Raw genomic sequence first — 18,159 nt, forward strand, 5'->3', positions numbered from 1 at the left:
CCACACTGAGAAATCCTGGTTAAGATGGCCGCGCTCCACCTTGGCTGTGCGTTAGAATCGCCTGGGAAGCTTTAGAAAGGTCCAGGTGCCCAGGCTGGGGCCCAGACCCATAGAAGGAGAAATGCTGTGTGTGGGGAGAGCTGCCTGGCATCAGTACTTTAGATGGGGTGACTGCAGTGCGCAGCCGGTGAAGAGCAGAGGAATCAGTGGGACTTGACTACACTGACTTTGAAAAAGGCACTATAACCTCTGAGCCTCAGTTTCTCTGTCTGAACAATGGGAATAAAACATGCACTTTGTAGTCTGATTATGCAGATTAGCTGAGACGGTTCTGTGCGGTGGTGGCCCAGGGTCTGGCCCAGAGCTCAGACCTTCCCTTGTGTTGACTGCAATTGGGAGACGGACAGCAGTGGGGGAGTGGACAGCAGAGGCCCCCAGCCCTGTCCCAGCCCCGAGCCTCTCCAGAGTGCCCGGTCCCCTGGGCTCAGGGCGCTCCCGTCTCTGGCTGCTCTGGTCCCCGGAAGCTGATGAATGTAGCTCTGAGCACAGCCCCCAGGGAACCTGGCCTCGCCCCACGGGGCAGGGAGTTCACGCCCACCACCTTGTGTTCAAGTACTTAATTTCCAATGCTACTCAGTTAAAAAAGTTACTGGGCTGGCCAAAAAGTCTGTTTAGTTTTTTTTCATAAAATAAAGGACACAGTTTTCCTTTTCACCAATAATTTTATTGATTTGGCTATTTTGAGTATATTGACTATCTCCCATGTGGTATAATGTTAATCATTCTCAACTAATGTTTCAATTTGGACTTCAGTCAAATGGACTGGAGTCCATGGACTGCAGTCCATGGACTCCACTATGGACTTCAGCTGGTCTATCTAACCGTGGAACATCGTCCAGAGAGAAATCTCCAGCGTGAAACTTCAGAAACCACATTCGACATGTTGGATCAGTCACAGCACCGTCTCCATACTCTGCACAAGTTTTTTTTGTTTTTACCTTTCTTGAAATAATCAAGCATGAGCATAATAAGCCAAAAATGTTGCATATTTTCTTCCATCTTCACTATTAAAATGGCTGCACAGAAATTCACCAATTCTGATAAGTTTTTTAAAGGCACACTGATGTAACAGCTGTCCCAATACAATCTAACAAAATTATTTCAAACAAAGTTAAAGACAACTAAGTGCTACTACAGTCATTGTACGGAAAAAAATGAACTTTCGGCCACCCCAATAAAAGGAGGAGGCCAACCGGAGCATAAGCCCCTTTAATTACATGCGTGTTACCTGCCAGGTCACAATTTGTTTACGGGGACAACCTGGAGACATGGGCACCAGTTAGAATGTTGTTGGTGTGAGGCCATGTCTGAGGTCTAAGTGTTCAGCTTACAAGTCCTCTTTCGGGCATCAGTGTAGAGTTGGTGAGTGTGAGAGTGTGTGAGCATATGAATGTGCGAGTGTGCATGGGTGTATACGAGTGTGGTATGTATTTTGAATGAGAACATGGCATTTCGCATATGTGCGTTTATGAGTGTGTATGAGTGCACATATGGGTGTGTGTGAATCTGTGTGAGCATGTATGTGAGTGTGTTGCTTGGTGTGTGTTTATGAGTTTGTTTATGTGCATGGGTGCATGTATGAATGTGCATGAATCTGCGTGTTTGTGTGGGAGCCCCTGTGTGTGAGTGTGTTTATGAGTGTGTATGGGTGCACACGAAGTGTGAAATCTGTGTATGACGGTGCATGTGTGCGGAGGGCTGGCTGCCATGCGTGCTCTCCACAGTCAACGACGACGATTTCTGACTCTGCTCCCCAGGCCCAGGTCCTGCTCCGCTACTCCACCCTCCCGTGAACTGCAGACGGCCGGCTGAGACCTTCTCTTTCTGTCAAAAGCCATTTTGAAGCAATTCTACACTCTGCTTTCATTCTCCCGGGAGACCCGCACAGTCTGAGAAATTATAAGGCGTTCTGCTCTGTCGAGTGGCCTTCCCAACAAACAGATCCTGTCTCTCCCGCACCCCCGGGGCAGGAGGGGCATGGTGGAGAGACCCCACCGGGTTCTGGGCTGTTTTTGTCCTTCCCCCTCTGTCACTGACTCACCAGAGGGGCCCCAGAGGCCAGCAGCACAACCTCTCTCCCTGAGAGAACGTGTCTAGGGCCTCCCCCAGCCCTGCCCAGCGCTGCGAGTCCAGGTGACTAGCTCCCAGCCTGTGCTCCTTTTACTGTGCTGCCCTGGGGCTCACCTCTATTTTCCTCTCCTTTCTGCTCTTTTTTCTCTGTCTCTGAGCCTTGATGGGACATTCCTGGCTTTCGGTGACAGGCAGGAATGCCATTCAATGTCACTGCCTGAGGCTTACCATGACCCTCTGCCCTTGGCCCCCTGTAGCTTGGGTTTCCACGCCCATGTCACAGAGCAAGCTGCCATAGCCTCTGAAGGGGCAGAAAATATTCTGCAGGGTTGCTGCATTTTTTTCTCGAAAGTTTTGCAAAATGTGGGTTGGGTGTCATTTTAAATGGTTTGTCTGAGCTTTGTTTAAACATCTGCTGTGTGGTTATGGGGCTCTCTTCCCGCCAGGCACTGCAACGCACTCCAGGCCCAGGGAGAGTGAATATTAAAGTCTAGAGCAGGGGTGTCAAACTCATGTTCACGGGCGGGGGCCACATCAGCCTCGCGGTTGCCTTCAAAGGGCCAAATGTGATTTTAGGACTGTGTACATGTGACTACCCCTTAACTAGGGGCAAGGAGCTCGGCATTGTCGCCGGGTAGAAACAAGGTGCCAGGCTGGACAAAACAAGGTGGAGGGCCGCATTCGGCCCTCGGGCCTTGTGTTTGCCAGCTGTGGGCTAGAGCCACGCCACCCTGAACGTGCTCAGTCTTGTCAGGGTGGGTGCTGTGGTCATCGATCTCTGTGATCACCGTGACTATCTGTGGGTATCCCGGGGAACCGATGCTGTCGGCTGCAGGGACGGCAGAAAGCAGAGGACACTGTCCCTCTTGGAGGGGTGGGGGCAGGGCAGGGAGAGAGGAGGCCAGGGGTAGTTTGGGGGGACACTGGTCTGAGAGAGGACGTGCCTGTAGTCAAATATATCACCTCTTTTCATGTTATTTCATACAGAAGTAGTTTCAGTTAGACTTTACACTTCAGGACAGCAGCTCCATCACACGACTGGGAGTTTTTCTGTGTTTGGTTTTCTTTGTGGCCAGACCGTGGCTTCTCTGCTTTGCCTTACCCAGGGTAGAATTTGGGGAACAAACAGGGACTAAACTCGTAAGCTAAACTCTCAGAAACGCTACACGTTCGTTTGTTTTGAATTTATATAGGTAATATACCTATTTTAAAAACACTGTATAATAATTAGCAATATTCTGCTTCTTATTTTTCTTGCAAAAACATGAAGAACAGGACACACCCCAGGAGGATCTTTGTGTACAACCGTCGGGGAGAGTGTTTTTCCCCTTGGATCCACCCGGGGGAAACGCCCAGAGAAGCCCAGCTTGTCGTGGGGTTTTGCCGATGCCAGGGCAGGGTTTCAGCCGTGCGGTCACCTGGGAGTTCTATCCCCACTCGAGGTGCTGAACATTTAATCACCCACGCTCCGTTGTTGTATACCTTCCTGGAGGCAGAAACTAGCTGCCCTTTCAGAATGCACAAGGGTGTGGGGCTTCAAAGCACTCGGGGCACTTTTTTTCCCCTTGTGTCAATCATCTCTTAGGACCTGGGTCTGGGGACTGACTGGCATTGGTGGGAGGAGTCAGTAGGGAATCTCGGGAAAGGGGAAAGGCAGTGATTCATGGGGAGAGACACACAGGTCGCTCTGGAGGTGTCTGTTTTTTAAAGAAAAACTAGCTCTCTAGCAGGGATGTGCCCAGGTTTCTCAGAACAGGAGTGATGAGCGTCCGAAGGTTTCGGCTGTGAGGCCGGGGCCGAGTCCCCCTACTCACCTCTTTGGCTGTTCCAGGTTCTGGAACCACCTGCTCACTTGGAGAGCTTCTGCCCCCACAGGCCCAGCCCAGACCTCCCCCGTCCGGCCTGCCCTTTGGGAAGTTCTTTTAGTTGGTGGTCATGTGGGTTCAGGGCAGCCGGCTTGCAGTTTGGGAATCTCTGCTGTGTACCCAAGGCCAAAACCATTCAGTCAAGTGCACGAGAGAGTTTGGGTGCGGCCTCGCACTTCTAGGATTCGTCTTCTTGCCTGGCTTTCGTCTTCCGTGGTTTCCAGGACAAATCGGAGCAGGGGCGCCTGCAGAGACCAGCAGGGCGTTGTGCCAAGGCCTGGTTTACGGGTGTTCGTGCATCGGTTCTGGCATTCCGAGTTCCCTCTTGTTAGAAACAAGGTAACAGGCCCCAAATGGAGTCACTCACGCTGAGCACCCTCACCAGACTTAATCACAGCTTCGGCTCTGGGGTCGCACACCCGTGGGTCAGAGAGAGTGCCTCGTCAGCACTAGGTAGGTAACCGGCCTGCTCAACCCCGGCCCACCCCCAGGGGAAAGTGACTGTGCAATAACCAGTTGCTTTCATTTACTCTGACTTCCTTGTTCCTGCTCCTGCTGCCGTGCAAGTCTTTCACTTTGCACGGCTCCTCGGGGCTCCTCCTTATCTGCTAGATGGTCTTTTGCCCAATTCGCAAGTGGCTGAATAAAGCCAATAAGATCTTCAGAATTTACCCGGTTATCATTTCCGAGTACTATGTATGTATGTTTTTTGGAATTCTCCTTTGAGCTGGTTAAAATGTCATACTGCTTCCCTCATTAATGAGTTCAATAAAATCTTTGATGTGTCTTCATTTTGTGTTTGCCCGAGAGGCCTGATTTTTACCTTTTAACAAATATCTTTTAACATTGGGTACCTAACATGCTAAGGACTTTTCCAGGTACTTTACGCACTTATTTGACAAACACACAGCACACGGTTTTAGCTGCCGAGTGTTATTTATTGTAAGTGCTTTATGATAAATGTTAACTGACTCAACCCTTGTTACAGCCTATTTCATTTCGTCCTCCCTTTAGCCCTCATCAGCCGGTCTGAACAAGCCGAGGCTCCCACCCGAGGAGGTGGGACATGCAGGGCCTGGACCAGGAGCTCGGGCGCAGCCTGCGTGGGACCGAGACACGCGGGCCCTCTGGGGGGCTCTGGGGCTCCCTCTAAGTGTGCGGAGACAAGGAAGGGACCCCAGCTTTGTTTTGAGGGAAGCTGCATCTTTAAAGAGCATAACTTGTTGACAAAGTTGGGCGGTGCTTGATGCATGGGCTCCCGGGACGCCCCCAGCTGCGGAAGGACCCACCCCCTACCTGGCCGGTGGGGGGCGCTGCTCCCAGAGCGGAGGGGTCTACCCCAGCACCGCGCTGTGTCTCCCGCCGGAGGTCAGCTTGGAATACTGCCCCACTTCTTCCCTCCCGGGCCTCTCCCTTCTCACAACTTACAATCTAGTGGCACGAACTTGCAGTTACGGAATCCCTAAGTCCCCGGGGTGCAACGTGCAACGTGGTGACTGCAGGTGACAATGTGGTGTCGTGTGTTCGAAAGTTGTATCACAAGGAAAAAAATGGAAAATCGTGAGGTAATGAATGTTAACTACATTTACTGGGGCGATCATTTTGTGATAGATACAAATGTTGAATCAGGTTGTAGACCTGAAATGAGCACAGTGTTTTATGTTAATCATATCTCAAAGAAAAAAAACCCCACCTGGACCGGGACAGGGCCCAGATGGGGTGCGCTGGACATGGGTTCAAAGTCAGGGTCTGCTGTTTACTGGGGACTAGAGTTAGGATCTTTTTTAATTAGATAAGCATTTAAATCTCAATGGGATTAAATAAATGATTTTCTATCTTTTATTTTTCTGCTAGAAGTGAGAAAGGTCTCAAGCAAGGCCTTGGAGCTGCGGGGGAGGGGAAATTGTTTTACTGCGAGTGCTTTTGCTGGAGGCGAATTGGGCAGCGGGGGAGGGTGGGGGAAGGTGGGGGAAGGTGGGGGAGGGTGGGGGAGGGTGGGCAAGCCGAGCCCAGGAAGCGACTCCCGGGCCAGAGGAAGACCTGGGACTGACAGCCCCAGCCCTGCTGGCTCTCCCGATTCCTGTTGCTGTCCCAGAGCAAAGGTAACTCAGCTGCTGGAATCATCTGTGGTTTTTTTTTTTTCTTGGCTGGCTTTGTTTGCCTTGTAAGAAAGGTCGCCAAAGCGCCCGTGTTATCTCCCCCTGATTTCCGCAGCTAGTTCCGTGGGGCAGAACGTTCCCTGGGAAAGATGGCTGAGAATTCGATCTTGCTGGCTGCTGTGTCCGTCCTCTCCGTCTGTCAGCAAGGTAAGAATCGGGGCAGTGTGTGCGTGCCTGCACGTGCGCGTGTGTGAGTCGGGGGCAGAGGGAGGGGAGGGCCGGTGTTTGGGTTTCACACTTACTTGCCGGTGGCCCTGGGCGCTCAGAAGCCCGGAAGACGGGTCCGCTCAGGGTCATCTCCCTTCTTCCCTGGGGCTGGACGGAGGTTTGGACCGTCGCAGGGGTTACTTCCCACCTGGGGGTACAGCTCTCAGCCCAGGCCAGTGGGCAGGAGGAGCGTGCTGACCTGGGGAGAGTGGACTCCAGGTACTAATTACGAGTGCTCCAAAGGTAACATTGTGCCTGCCTGTGAACTTTGGCTGGGCTTTCTAAAACTCTGATCTTTTCATTAATGCGTTTTCTTAAGTAAACTGCTTCAGGCAGGTGGTTATCAGGTTAAAAAAATCTCCCGCAGAAATATGAGCTTCGGATTAAGGACTGAATTCTAAATTGTAAAGCCCCTTCCCACTAGGATTGTTCCGTATCTCAGTTGTTAAATAGAGGGCTTTTCCTCCACGGGGATCAACACATGTGCTCAGTTCATAGTCTGTCACTGTGAAATGGGGGAGAGTCTGAGAGCCCTGGCGGGCAGGGCTTCCTACCAAGTGCACGCATTTCTTATCTCGCCCACCGTGCTCTACCCGGACTCGGGGCAGGGGTGCGCGCTGCGAGGAGGCGCCGCAGCTGAGGGGAAAGTCCAGCCTGCACCCACCCTCAGCGCCTTGCCCAGCCAGTCTGTGGATTCATGGAAATATCACACCTGAAGACACACGATTTGTGGTTTGAGGTACAGCCATGTCTGGAGTCGGGCAGGATGTTTGTGACGGACCCCAGAAGCACACAGACCTGCACAGAGGCACGGCCACCCGGACCCGCTGGCTGTGCGGGACGATGCCCAACAACCTGAGCCACACCCAACCGGGCTGGCAGTTTCCTGATCTTCCCTCTGCTGCTGTCTCAGGCTTCAGCGCGGTGACCCCCGTCTGAATGGGAAAGGCTTCAGTAGTGACCCTTGACACACTGAGAGGTTCAACGCCAGCTTTTAAACCCCACAGCAGCTTCTTAGCAGCAGAGGGGGGTCAAGGGAAGGGAAGTTGCCTGGTGCAAGAGCCCCTCCTGAACCAGGGTCACCGATGCCTCACCTCTGGTCGGAGGGGAGAGCAGAGCATCACGCTTCTAGGCGAAACACACCTCCCCGAACTCCCTAACGATGAACAACCGAACCTACAAACTGGGTGTGGAAAAGGAAACCCTTGTTAAAGCATTAGCAAGTAGAAAACAGATACTGAAGCACTAAAATAAAGGAGACCAGAATGTTATTGGGGAGAACTGGTAAGAAATCGAAACTGGAAGAACCAATCTGAAGGCACGTAAGAGACCCCAGAAGTTAACTGTGGGGTTAAAGGAGGGACACAGGGCGGGAACGGAGAACCGAGGAAAGAGAGCGAGGCTCACAGAATTAGCCGTAAGCTGCGTGGGTGTTTGAGCATCGACTGCACCTTCCGGACAGCAGATGGAGAGTCAAGTCATAATCATTTGTAATGGGGAAACTGAGTCAGACGGGGAGCCATCAACCGCAGAAGTGTCTTGTAATGCTCCCCGCCCCCGGCCCGCTTCTGGCCCCCCTCGGCTCCAGGCGGCCAGTGACCTGCTCGCTGTCACTGCAGGTTCACGTGCATTTTTGAGAGTTTGTTATGAATGGAATTAAACAGTGTTAGCCTTTTACTTGGCCTTGCTTCTTCCACTTAGCACCGTTATTTTGAGATCCATCCATGTTGTTCCCTGTAGCAATAGTTCATTCCTTTTTACTGCTGAGTGTATCCTGTTGAATTTGTACACACGGATGCCACCATTTGTTTATCCACTCTGTTCTCGACAGACACTTGTGTTAGGCAGTGTTCTCCAGAGAAACAAACCACAGACTTGGTGTATATCCACACACACACACACACACACACACACACACACTCTGTACTTATTTTAAGAGATCGGTCCACGTCCTTGTGGGGGCTGGCCAGTCTATCATTTGCAGGGTGGGCTGGCAGGCTGGAGACTCCAGCAGGAGGTGATTTGCCACCTCGCATCTGAAGGCAATATGGAGGCAGAAGTCCTTCCTCTTTGAGGACTTCATTCTTTTCTAGGAATGCCTTCCCCTGCTTCGGCGAGGCCCACCCACAGTGAGGAGCGTAATCTGCTTTACTCCAAGCCTCCGGATGTCAACGTGAATCACATCTAACCAATACCTCCACAGAAGCGCCTAGACTGAGGAGTAACCAAGCCACTGAGCACTGGGGCCTCGCTTAGTTGAGACATAAAATCAGCCATCAGAGTTGCTCCTAATTTGAGGAGATTGTAAGTAGAGCTGCTGGGAACGCCCACGTAGAAGTCTTTGCAAGGACACGCCTGAGCGTGGAAGGGCCACGTGGTCTCTGGACACCTGACCGAACACCCCTTCCAAGTGGCTTGTTCGGTAGTCCTGCCGTTCCACGCCCCCACCAGCAGCGGCTAAGAGGCCCAGTTGCTGCTCTCTCCTCACTGGTCTGTCGTTTTACATTGGCACGGCCTGTCTCTTTAATTTTAGGCATTTTAATAGGTTTGTAGGGGTATTGAACTGTGGTTTAAATGTGCATTTTATTAATGAATAATGATGTGCCAGATGGTTAACACTGATTCCCCTTTACTCGCAGGTTATTTTGCTGCGCAGGTAGGAAAAGCAAGATTGAAATACAAGGTCACGCCCCCGGCAGTCTTTGGGTCCCCGGAGTTTGAGAGAATATTTCGTGCACAGTGAGTAAGGCTTCTCCCACAGGCCTGGGGTCTGGGCTGGCCACACGCTCACACTTCTTTGATTCATTTATTTGTCTGTTTATTATTGATGTTCAGTTACAGCGGTCCCAGTTTTTCCCCATTGCTCTCCCCTGCTCCACCCGCCCCCACTCCCATAGTCAACCCCCACCCTGCTGTCTGTCTCCATGGGCCCTTTCTTTACACGTGTTATTTCTCACACTTCTGATGGCGGGGGGTGGGGGGGTGGGGGGGTGGGGAAGATGTGCAGAGAAGAGGTAACCACTCTACCTGGCCAGAACCCCACTCAGTCAGGGTGCTTGAAGCTTGGGGTGCCCAGCGCCTCGCGTGTCTGCCTGCCTGTGTTACAGACCCGGGGGGTGCGTTTACTCAAAGGCTGGGTCTTTGGGGGGGGGGGGGGGCTGCTCCGTCTCTAAGCCGGGCAGTTTGCTCCGAGAACCCTCTGTGAGTTCGGTAGCCCCAAGCTGAGTTAGTTATGCTGTCAATTTTCTGTCTTTTCTACCTCTATTTCCTCCTCTCCACTTCGAAACAGAGGTGGGTCGGTACTGTCCTCTACCCGGGAGCCGTTTCCTCAAACCGGAAAACCGTACGGACGAGACAGCTGTTCTGAAACGTGCGTTCCTTACGTTTTGGGTCACTTGGTTTTACAAAGCCTAACCAGCCCAAGTTACCAGCCCAGGGCCCCTTCTGCAAAGTCCCCATTCAATTCCTCTTCCTTCCTGCAGGGAGGGCCCTGGAGATAACTCTCTCTCTAGAGGTTTGCAGAATACTTTTGCCAGAATATCTTTTTTTTAAGTTGTGAAAATAGCAACTATAATTTCACCGAGGGTCATTCCTTTATGATATTGCTTGGCTCAGAAACTTCTATCTAGTCTAATTGGAGCACCCTGATCCCTTTAGATGAAAAGCTTTTTATAAATCTAAAAAGTAGACCTAAGTTATAAACTGATCTTGCTGGAATTTAAATACATTTCCTCTAATTCTATCCCCTGGAAGAGAGGAGTAGCTGTTGACCTCACTCTTCTTCAGGTACTAGAGAACCATGACTGAGTGTCTTTCATAGTCTATATATATATTTTAAAAATATTTTATTTATTTATTTTTAGAGAGAGGGGGAGGGAGGGAAACATCATTGTGTGGTTGCTTCTCACACTCCCCTGAACTGGGGCAACCCAGGCATATGCCCTGACTGGGAATCGAACCAGTGACCCTTTGGTTCACAGGCTGGTGCTCAATCCACTGAGACACACCAACCAGGGCCCATGGTCTATATTTTGAGACTAGTTAGAGCTAGTTCTTTAGCTGCCTTTGTCCAGTCATTAACATTTTGGTCATTATTGTTAGACTAAAATTTTTCAATTTATTTCTAAGCCTGGAACTAGAAGTATGTGTAGTATTCCAACAAGGGTTTCATGGCTCTGAGTAAGAGAGGCATCGTCTCTTCCTCAGTTTTTGTTAATGTATCCTTATTTGCTGAATGCTAAGTTGTTCGGTTCCTGTTCCAGAATGAACCTGCCACAGGGCCCCAGTAAACCCAATCACCGCCAGTCTGAGTCCTCTCTAGTAACACTACCTTCTTCTCACTCTAGTGTAGCTCTGTCATTTGTTTTTGCCACTCACTAGGTTTTTATAGCCATCTTCGAATTCTACTTCTGAAATTTAGAAACTAAAAGTGTGACCTTATTGCTTATCTAAAAACCACAGAGAAAAGGAAAATTTACAAAGATAGCACTTTTTCAAATATCCTGCCATCCTGGGATTATAGACATGCGGGTCACCGGAGTTTGTACAAGTACAAAAAAGCTAGAGGAGAGAGAGAGCCAGTGGGCTCACCTCCGTGTGTTTCTCACGCACCCATCTGGGACATCGGCCGGGGGCCCAGCGGGCACTCACCCTCTGTGTCACCGAGGGCGAGGGTCTCCGGGAGGAGAGAGGGGCTGTGCATGCATAGGGAGTCCCTCCAGCTCCAGCGTCCTGCCCCCCCCACCCCTGACTGGGGCCCTGAAAACATTCGTCCGCTGTGAAATACGAATGACATGTGCTCATTCATTTACTTCGAGAGCTTCCAGGGGAATTATTTAAAGACCATTTTTTTTAATGTGCTGAGTGACTTCAGTGGAAGGCGATGGCTATGAGGGAATGGGGGGGGGGCGGAGAAATCCATTCAATATGACTTGAGTAATTTTTCTGGGTTCTCTAGATAAGAGACAGAATACTTTTTAGGTTGAGAATTATGACCTCGCCTTGGTCTTTCTTTCGGAAGAGAGCTCTGATTCCGTCCTACTTCTGGAGACTCACACGTAGGACCGTGGTCCCTGGGCCTGCCCTGACGTGTTGAACGATGTTTGGGCTGCACCTCAAAAGACTCATTTTATATGTGAGGATCTTTTAAACTCTCTTTTTTGAAATCGTTGGTCTAGACTCTTTTTTAAAAAAAATTATTTATTTTTAGAGAGGGAAGGGAGAGAGAGAGAAAGAGAGAGAGAGAGAGAAACATCAATGTGTGGTTGCTGGGGGCCATGGCCTGCAACCCAGGCATGTGCCCTGACTGGGAATTGAACCTGTGATGCCTGGTTCGCAGCCTGAGCTCAATCCACTGAGCTACGCCAGCCAGGGCTTTTAAGCTCTTTATGTCAGTTCTTAACATTATTTTTGTAAAAAGAGAATGGACATCTTACCTCTAGAGTAAAACTCAATACTTTGGAGTAGGGATTTCTCATAAAGTAACTCATGTCTTTATTTTTTCCTGCAGACAAAACTGTGTGGAGTTTTACCCCATATTCTTACTGACACTGTGGATGGCCGGATGGTACTTCAACCAAGGTAATTTTAAACTATGGTCAACCCGGTTCCAGCGAAGATGGCGGTTCTCAGAGACGTTTAGGAGCACACAGGCAACCACAGTCTATGAGCCCTGGAAACTGTTTTGAACAAAATAAGCAATGTTTCTGTTCATTGAAGAGCACTGTGCTGCAGATAATCTACCTTGGCTTCATTCTAATTTAACTCGATTTTAAAAAAAGATTTTATTTATTTATTTTTAGAGAGGGAAGGGAGGGAGATAGAGAGAGAGAGAGAAACATCAATGTGCGGTTGCTGGGGGTTATGGCCTGCAGCCCAGGCATGTACCCTAACTGAGAATCGAACCTGCGACACTTCGGTTCGCAGCCCGCGCTCAATCCACTGAGCTACGCCAGCCAGGGTGTAACTTAATAATTTTTAAAAAGTATCTCTTATTGATTGTGGACTGGCTATGACCACTGACCACCACCCAGCGGGCCACACTCCCTCAGGCAATCCCCCAACCATTGTTCATGTCCGTGGGTCATGCATGTAAGTTCTTTGGTTACTGTGTTTCCTGTACTGGACTTTACGTCCCCATGGCTGTTCTGTAACTACCTATTTGTACTTCTTAATCCCCTCACCTCTTCACCCATTTGGTATACTTCCTTCTGGCAGCCTTCCAGTAACTAATTTCTTTTCTCTTGCTTTTAAGAGACTCTCTTTATCTTCAACCTTTGGTCTTTTAATAATGGTGTGTCTTGGAGTGAGCCCCTTTGCATCCATCAGAATTGAGACTCTCCGCACTTCCTGGGCTTGCATGTCCATTTCCTGCACCAAATTAGGGAAGTTTTTTTCACGATTTCTTTTCAGGTAGATTTCCAGTTTCTTGTTCTTTCTTTTCTCCTTCTGGCACCCCTATGAGGTGACTGTTGGACTTCTTAAAGTTGTTCCAGAGGCTGTTTATACTATCCTCATTTTTTTTATTCTTGTTGTTCTACATGGTTGTTCTTGCTTCCTTATGTTCCAAATCATTGATTCCATTCTCGACTTCATCCACTCTACTGTTGTTTCCCTGTAAATTGTTCTTTATTTAAATTAGTGTATCCTTCATTTCTGACTGGGTCTTTTTTATGCTTCTGAGGTCCTCACTAAGTTCCTTGAGCACCTTTATAAACAGTGTTTTGAACTCTGCATCTGATGGATTGCTTATCTCCATTTCATATAGTTCTCTATCTGGAGTTTTGACCTGTGTTTTCATTTGGCCCGTGTTTCTTTTTCTGTTCTTTTTGGTAGCCTGCTTGTGTTTGTTTCTCTGTATTAGGTAGAGCTGCTTTGACTACGTGTCTTGGTGGTGTGGCCTAATGTAGTAGGTGTCCTGTAGGGTCCAGTGGCACAGCCTCCCCTGTCACCTTGAGGTGAGCCCTTTGCGTAGGCTGAATACACCCTCCTGTTTTAGTTGAGCCTTGGTTGCTGTTGGCAGATCAGTGGGAGGGATTTACCCAGGCCAGTCAGCTGCAAGGGCCACTGGCTGTGATCACTAACCGCCTGTGTCCACCCTTTGTGGAGGACAAGCTGTGCAGGGGCAGGGTGGTGGCGCTCTGACATGGTCTGTATCTGTCCACTGGGTGTGCTGGCCCTGGGGTTGCCCAGGTAGTGCAGGCCAAGGTCAGCCTCCACCTGTGTTTCCCTTGGGGTACCCTGCCTGAGCTGTAAAGCAACCTGAGATGGCTGTTACTTGTGCTGGGCTTGGAGATTCCCAGGTGAAGCCAAGCTGTGACTCTAATCTGGCTGCTGATAGGGCTCAGGGAAGCCAGCTGTAGCTTGTTAGGTAGGATTTGGGAGGCAAAACCAGCCATTGTTATGGAAAAGCAGCGTGGGTGGGCCCCTAAATTGGGTGGGGCGGAGCTTTGGTGGATCTCCAAGGTTAGTCAGAGTGTTCACCAGGTTGATGGAGCCTCTGGTACGGCACCAGCCGACCGGCTCTGTGGGGGGAGGGCTCAGAGAAAGGACGATGGCTACTGCTCACTCCCACCCAGACACTTCAGACTGTGTGCCGCCGGTGGCCTCCCAGCTGCCCCCCAGTGCTGGAGCTCCGAGGGAGTGAGTCTGAGTAGGTGAGTCCGTGCGTGCGTGGGTGTCCTCAGAGGAACTGCTTAGGGCTCCAGCAGCCTCCTCCCTGCGGGTTTCTGCAGCCAGAAGTTGTGGGAACTAATCCTCCTGGCACTGGAATCCTGGGCTGGGGGGGACCTGGTATGGGTCTGGGACTCCTTGCTCTTGAGATATGCCCCCTGAAATTTTATCCACGTGGGTGAGGGCCAGCCTGTTCCGCAGCCGCACCCCTCCTGCCAGTCTGCATGGATATGGTTTCTTCGATTCTGTAGTTGTCAGACTTCCATTCAGCTCGGTTTTGTGGTTGTCACATTGCCATTCAGCTTGACTTCAGGCTTTCCCAGTGATGGTTGTTCTACATTTTAGTTGTCATTTTGATGTGGTTATGTGGAGAGGTGAGCCATGTCTGCCTACGCTGCCGTCTTGACCAGAAGCCTCAATAATGTCTTAAAAAGTCGAAACAAACTATATGTTTGTCTTCAAATCTAATACTCTCAGTTCTAGTTTGTCTACAGGAATAGAAGACAGAATTAACAATTCACCCTAATTGTTCTAGTTAATATTTACTGAGCACTTACTACGTGCCAGGTACTCTTTAAGTGTTATACACATATTATCTCGTGTATAGGATTTATAGGATTAAAAATCTTCCCATGAGGTAGGTTCTATAATTAATTCCTGCTTTGCAGATAAACTGAAGTACAGAGAGGTTATTTGTCCAACTTCACAGCCACCAATGCAGGGGCAAATTAGCTTTCAAGTACAGAGCAGGGTTTAGTGGTTTTTTTTTTCCTTCAGGAAGGAGCTGAGTTCACAATCTTCTACAGTGTAATTTTTTTTCTATTGGAATTTGACCCAACAACCCATGAACTTTTTGTTGAGCGTTCCCAAGGATGTAGTGCCATTGTTTTGTATGTAACAACCCTACAAATATGTACTTTCTCTTTGACCGGGGTACCCTGGGCCCGCCGAGGGCTGTACCCCAACTCTGCCCGGCCCTTTGAGGTCAGACCAGCACCAGCTGCCGTAGCTGGAGAGACTCGATCCCTCTTGCTTCCCGCTAACTCTGCCGCATGTGGGTTTGACCCGTACTTGCTAAGACTTAAATCAACCAAATTCCCGCTGCTTTCAAAGACAGTCCTATCATCTTCTTCTTGTAATTTTCCCTGTCCACTGAGGAACATCAGATAAAATGTCCTTTGGAGAAAGACTTCTTAACTTCATTCCAACTCCCACTTTCGTCCCTCGAGGGCACGGATGAAGGCTTCTGTGCCTGTCAGGTGAGGCCGCATCAGCCGCGGAGGAGGAAGGCGCCTTTTGATAATGAGACTCAGCCTCTGCCTCTGGATCTCCCTGCCTGTCAGGGGAGGCCTTCTCCAGGTGGCTTCTCGTCCTAGTTTTCTCTCGGTTCTTTCTCATCCAAAGTTAAGTTGCCTATTAGCTATCCTCTGGACAGTCCCCACTGGCTTTCTGGGAGTCACGCATTAGAGAGGGAGATTGGCCCCGAAGCATGCTCCACATCGCTTCACTTCCCCAGGCACCTTGCTGGGGGCGGTGGGGGGCTGGGGGGGCCCCCCTTGCGGTCCTTCAGGCCCCGGTGCTAATGCCGTCCCCTCAGAATGGAACACCGAGGGCGCCTCCTCTTGTTCCGCCGTCCCCTCCCTCGTCTGTTTCACTGTGCCGTCAAGCCTGTTGTTTCCTTCTCATTGTTCTCTGTTTGTTGTCTGTCTGTGCTGATGATGAACTCCATGAATGCAGGGAGCTTGCATCTGTTTCCCCTGCTAACCCCAGACCCTGGAATCATGCCTGACATGTAGCAGAAAGGAAAGAAAATGTTGGTGACCTAGCAGTGTGCCCCTGCGAGGGGCTGAGGACCAGAGCGGGCTCCTCACGTAGGGGAGTTCTGATATTTTCCCGTTGGACAGGGTGGCGGAACATCACACCACGCTGTGTATTTCTTCTGGGTAAAACTTACTTTTAGAGAAATCCAAACATCTTAAGTGTACGGTTCGATGAGTTCTGACAAGTGCCTGCACCTGTGTGACTCGACTCCCTATCAAGTTAGAGGACGTGGCGACCCCTGGAAGGTCTCCCTGGGCCCTCCCCTGTCAGCCCCTCTCAGAGGCAAACGCCGTTCTGATGGTTTTCATCCCAGTTTAGCTCTGCCCATTCCGGAACGTTCCATAATTGGAATCATGCCGGATGTGCTCTTGGGTCACGCTCCATTCACTCAGCAGCAGGTTTTTGCGGTTCCCCGTGTTTCTTGCTGTTGCCGAGTGCTCTTCCACCGCGTGCTCACGGCAGTTTGGTTACCCAGTCTCCTGCGGACACGCTTCTGGGGCTGTTCCCAGTTTGGGGCTGTTACGAATAATGTCTGCGATGGGCGTTCTGTGCACGTCTTTTTACAGGCATGAGCTTTCGTTTCTCTTGGGTAAATGCGTAGGAATGAAATTGCTGGGTCAAAAGTGTGTTTGGTTTTATAAGAAACTACCAGACCTTCCCCCCCCGACCCCGTGGCTGTGCTGTTCTGTGTTCCCACCCACAATGGGGGAGGATTCCGACATTACCGGCATTTATTTGTACGGCCAGTCTTTTTGCGTCTGAGCCGTTCTGCTGTGCACTGGTGTCATCCTGTGGTTTTCATCACGGTTTGCTGGTAGTAAGTGATGTCAAATAATGCGGAAAAAAATGTTCATGTGCTTACTGGTACACTTGTTTATCTTCCTGTGTGAATTTTCTATTTCGAGTATTTTGCCCACTGAACACATTAGCTTGTTTTTCCACTGAACGGCCACCAGAGGGCGCTGTGTGTTCTAGATGCGTGTCTTTGTGGGACACACGTCTTGTAAGCGTTTTCTCAGTCTTCACACCACGTTTTGAGAGGCAGCCCTCACATTCTGTATCTTCTCTATTTTTTTTTCCTATAGTTTTTGCTACTTGTCTGGGTCTGGTATACATATATGCCCGTTTCCAGTATTTCTGGGGATATTCAGAAGCTGCTAAAAAAAGGTAAGGAGAACCCACGAGCTGACGTTTGGGTGAAAAGTAGCAGATGGAGTCTGAATCAGTTTCCTGTTCCCGAGTGTATTAATGGCACCGATGGCTGTGATTGCAAAAATGACCTCTGTTGTCCAAGGCCACCGTCTCCCCAAGCCCGTGCACAATTAGGCACGAGACAGGGAAGTTCAAGTATGAAAGCGTACACCGAGTGTGCATTCTTTGACCATCACAATTTCAGTCCCTGCAGAAATTTTGCACTCTCTCCAACGAGTTACCAAGGAAATAATTCTGCCCCGCTTTAAAAATCCTTTGAATGTTGAAAGGAGATAATTGACCTTTGTGGTTAGGTACCCCCTTTGATTTGTGTGACAAACCAAAATTTTCAAATGGCAAAAGCATGGACATCCTGGGTAGCGTCAACAGTGAGCAGCGGCCCCAGGAGGCCCCAGCTTCACTGCTGTGGCCACTGCCGCTCATCACCTCCCTCCCACTCATCACCTCCCTCCCTCATCTCCACTCTGCAGGATCATGGGCTTCCGAGTGAGCCTTGGGATTTTGGCCTTGTTGACCCTCCTCGGCACCTTGGGGATTGCAAACCGCTTTCTGGATGAGTACCTGGACCTCAATTTCGCCAAGAAACTGAGGCACTCCTAACTCTGCCCCTCCACTCCCCTTTGCTGAAATGCTTGCAGGAGGTATTTCCACGCTGGAGGCTATATGGTATCACTTGTTCAATTAAAACAAACTCAAAGCATTTATTTTGTTTTTCTTGAAATGGATTTGTAGAAGAACATTCTTTAAAGATTTTATTTGTGTTTTTAGACAGCGGGAAAGGGAGGGAAAAAGAGAAGGGGAGGAACATTGATCAGTTGCTTCTCACATGGTCCCTGCTGGAAACCTGGCCCACAACCCAGGCTTGTGCCCTGACTGGGAATCGAACCAGTGACCTTTCACCCATCACCCATCTCTGACACTGCCGTTCTCTCCACGGGAAGTTCCAGACAGATGCTGATACGCCACTGAGCCCCCTTCGCTGGTGGCAGGAAAGCAACAGATAGATTAGCCAGAGAACAGAATTACCAACTAATTGCACAAAATAAATCTGGCTGTGAAAATGAACTTTATAAAAAATAAAAAGGGCATATTAT

The 18,159-nt window shown here is 49.8% G+C and overlaps 1 protein-coding gene across 2 annotated transcripts; it reads left to right on the forward strand.

Annotated features, from left to right (window-relative positions):
- The first annotated feature begins 6,041 nt into the window (after window positions 1-6,041).
- MGST2 (microsomal glutathione S-transferase 2) lies at window positions 6,042-17,763 on the forward strand. 2 transcript variants are annotated; one of them, XM_036031829.1, is made up of 6 exons: window positions 6,042-6,097; window positions 6,214-6,301; window positions 9,001-9,100; window positions 11,871-11,941; window positions 16,939-17,020; window positions 17,536-17,763. In XM_036031829.1, exons 2-6 carry the CDS (start codon window positions 6,244-6,246, stop codon window positions 17,663-17,665), a joined length of 441 nt encoding a protein of 146 aa, XP_035887722.1. In that variant the 5' UTR covers window positions 6,042-6,097; window positions 6,214-6,243; the 3' UTR covers window positions 17,666-17,763. The 2 variants fall into 2 exon arrangements, with proteins under 2 accessions (XP_035887722.1, XP_028377864.1); XM_028522063.2 differs by lacking the exons at window positions 6,042-6,097; window positions 11,871-11,941; window positions 17,536-17,763 and having other exon boundaries at window positions 6,116-6,301; window positions 16,939-17,014.
- The last annotated feature ends 396 nt before the right edge of the window (window positions 17,764-18,159 follow it).

The sequence above is a fragment of the Phyllostomus discolor genome, chromosome 8, assembly GCF_004126475.2.
Source record: "Phyllostomus discolor isolate MPI-MPIP mPhyDis1 chromosome 8, mPhyDis1.pri.v3, whole genome shotgun sequence".
Taxonomy (NCBI): Eukaryota; Metazoa; Chordata; class Mammalia; order Chiroptera; family Phyllostomidae; genus Phyllostomus; species Phyllostomus discolor.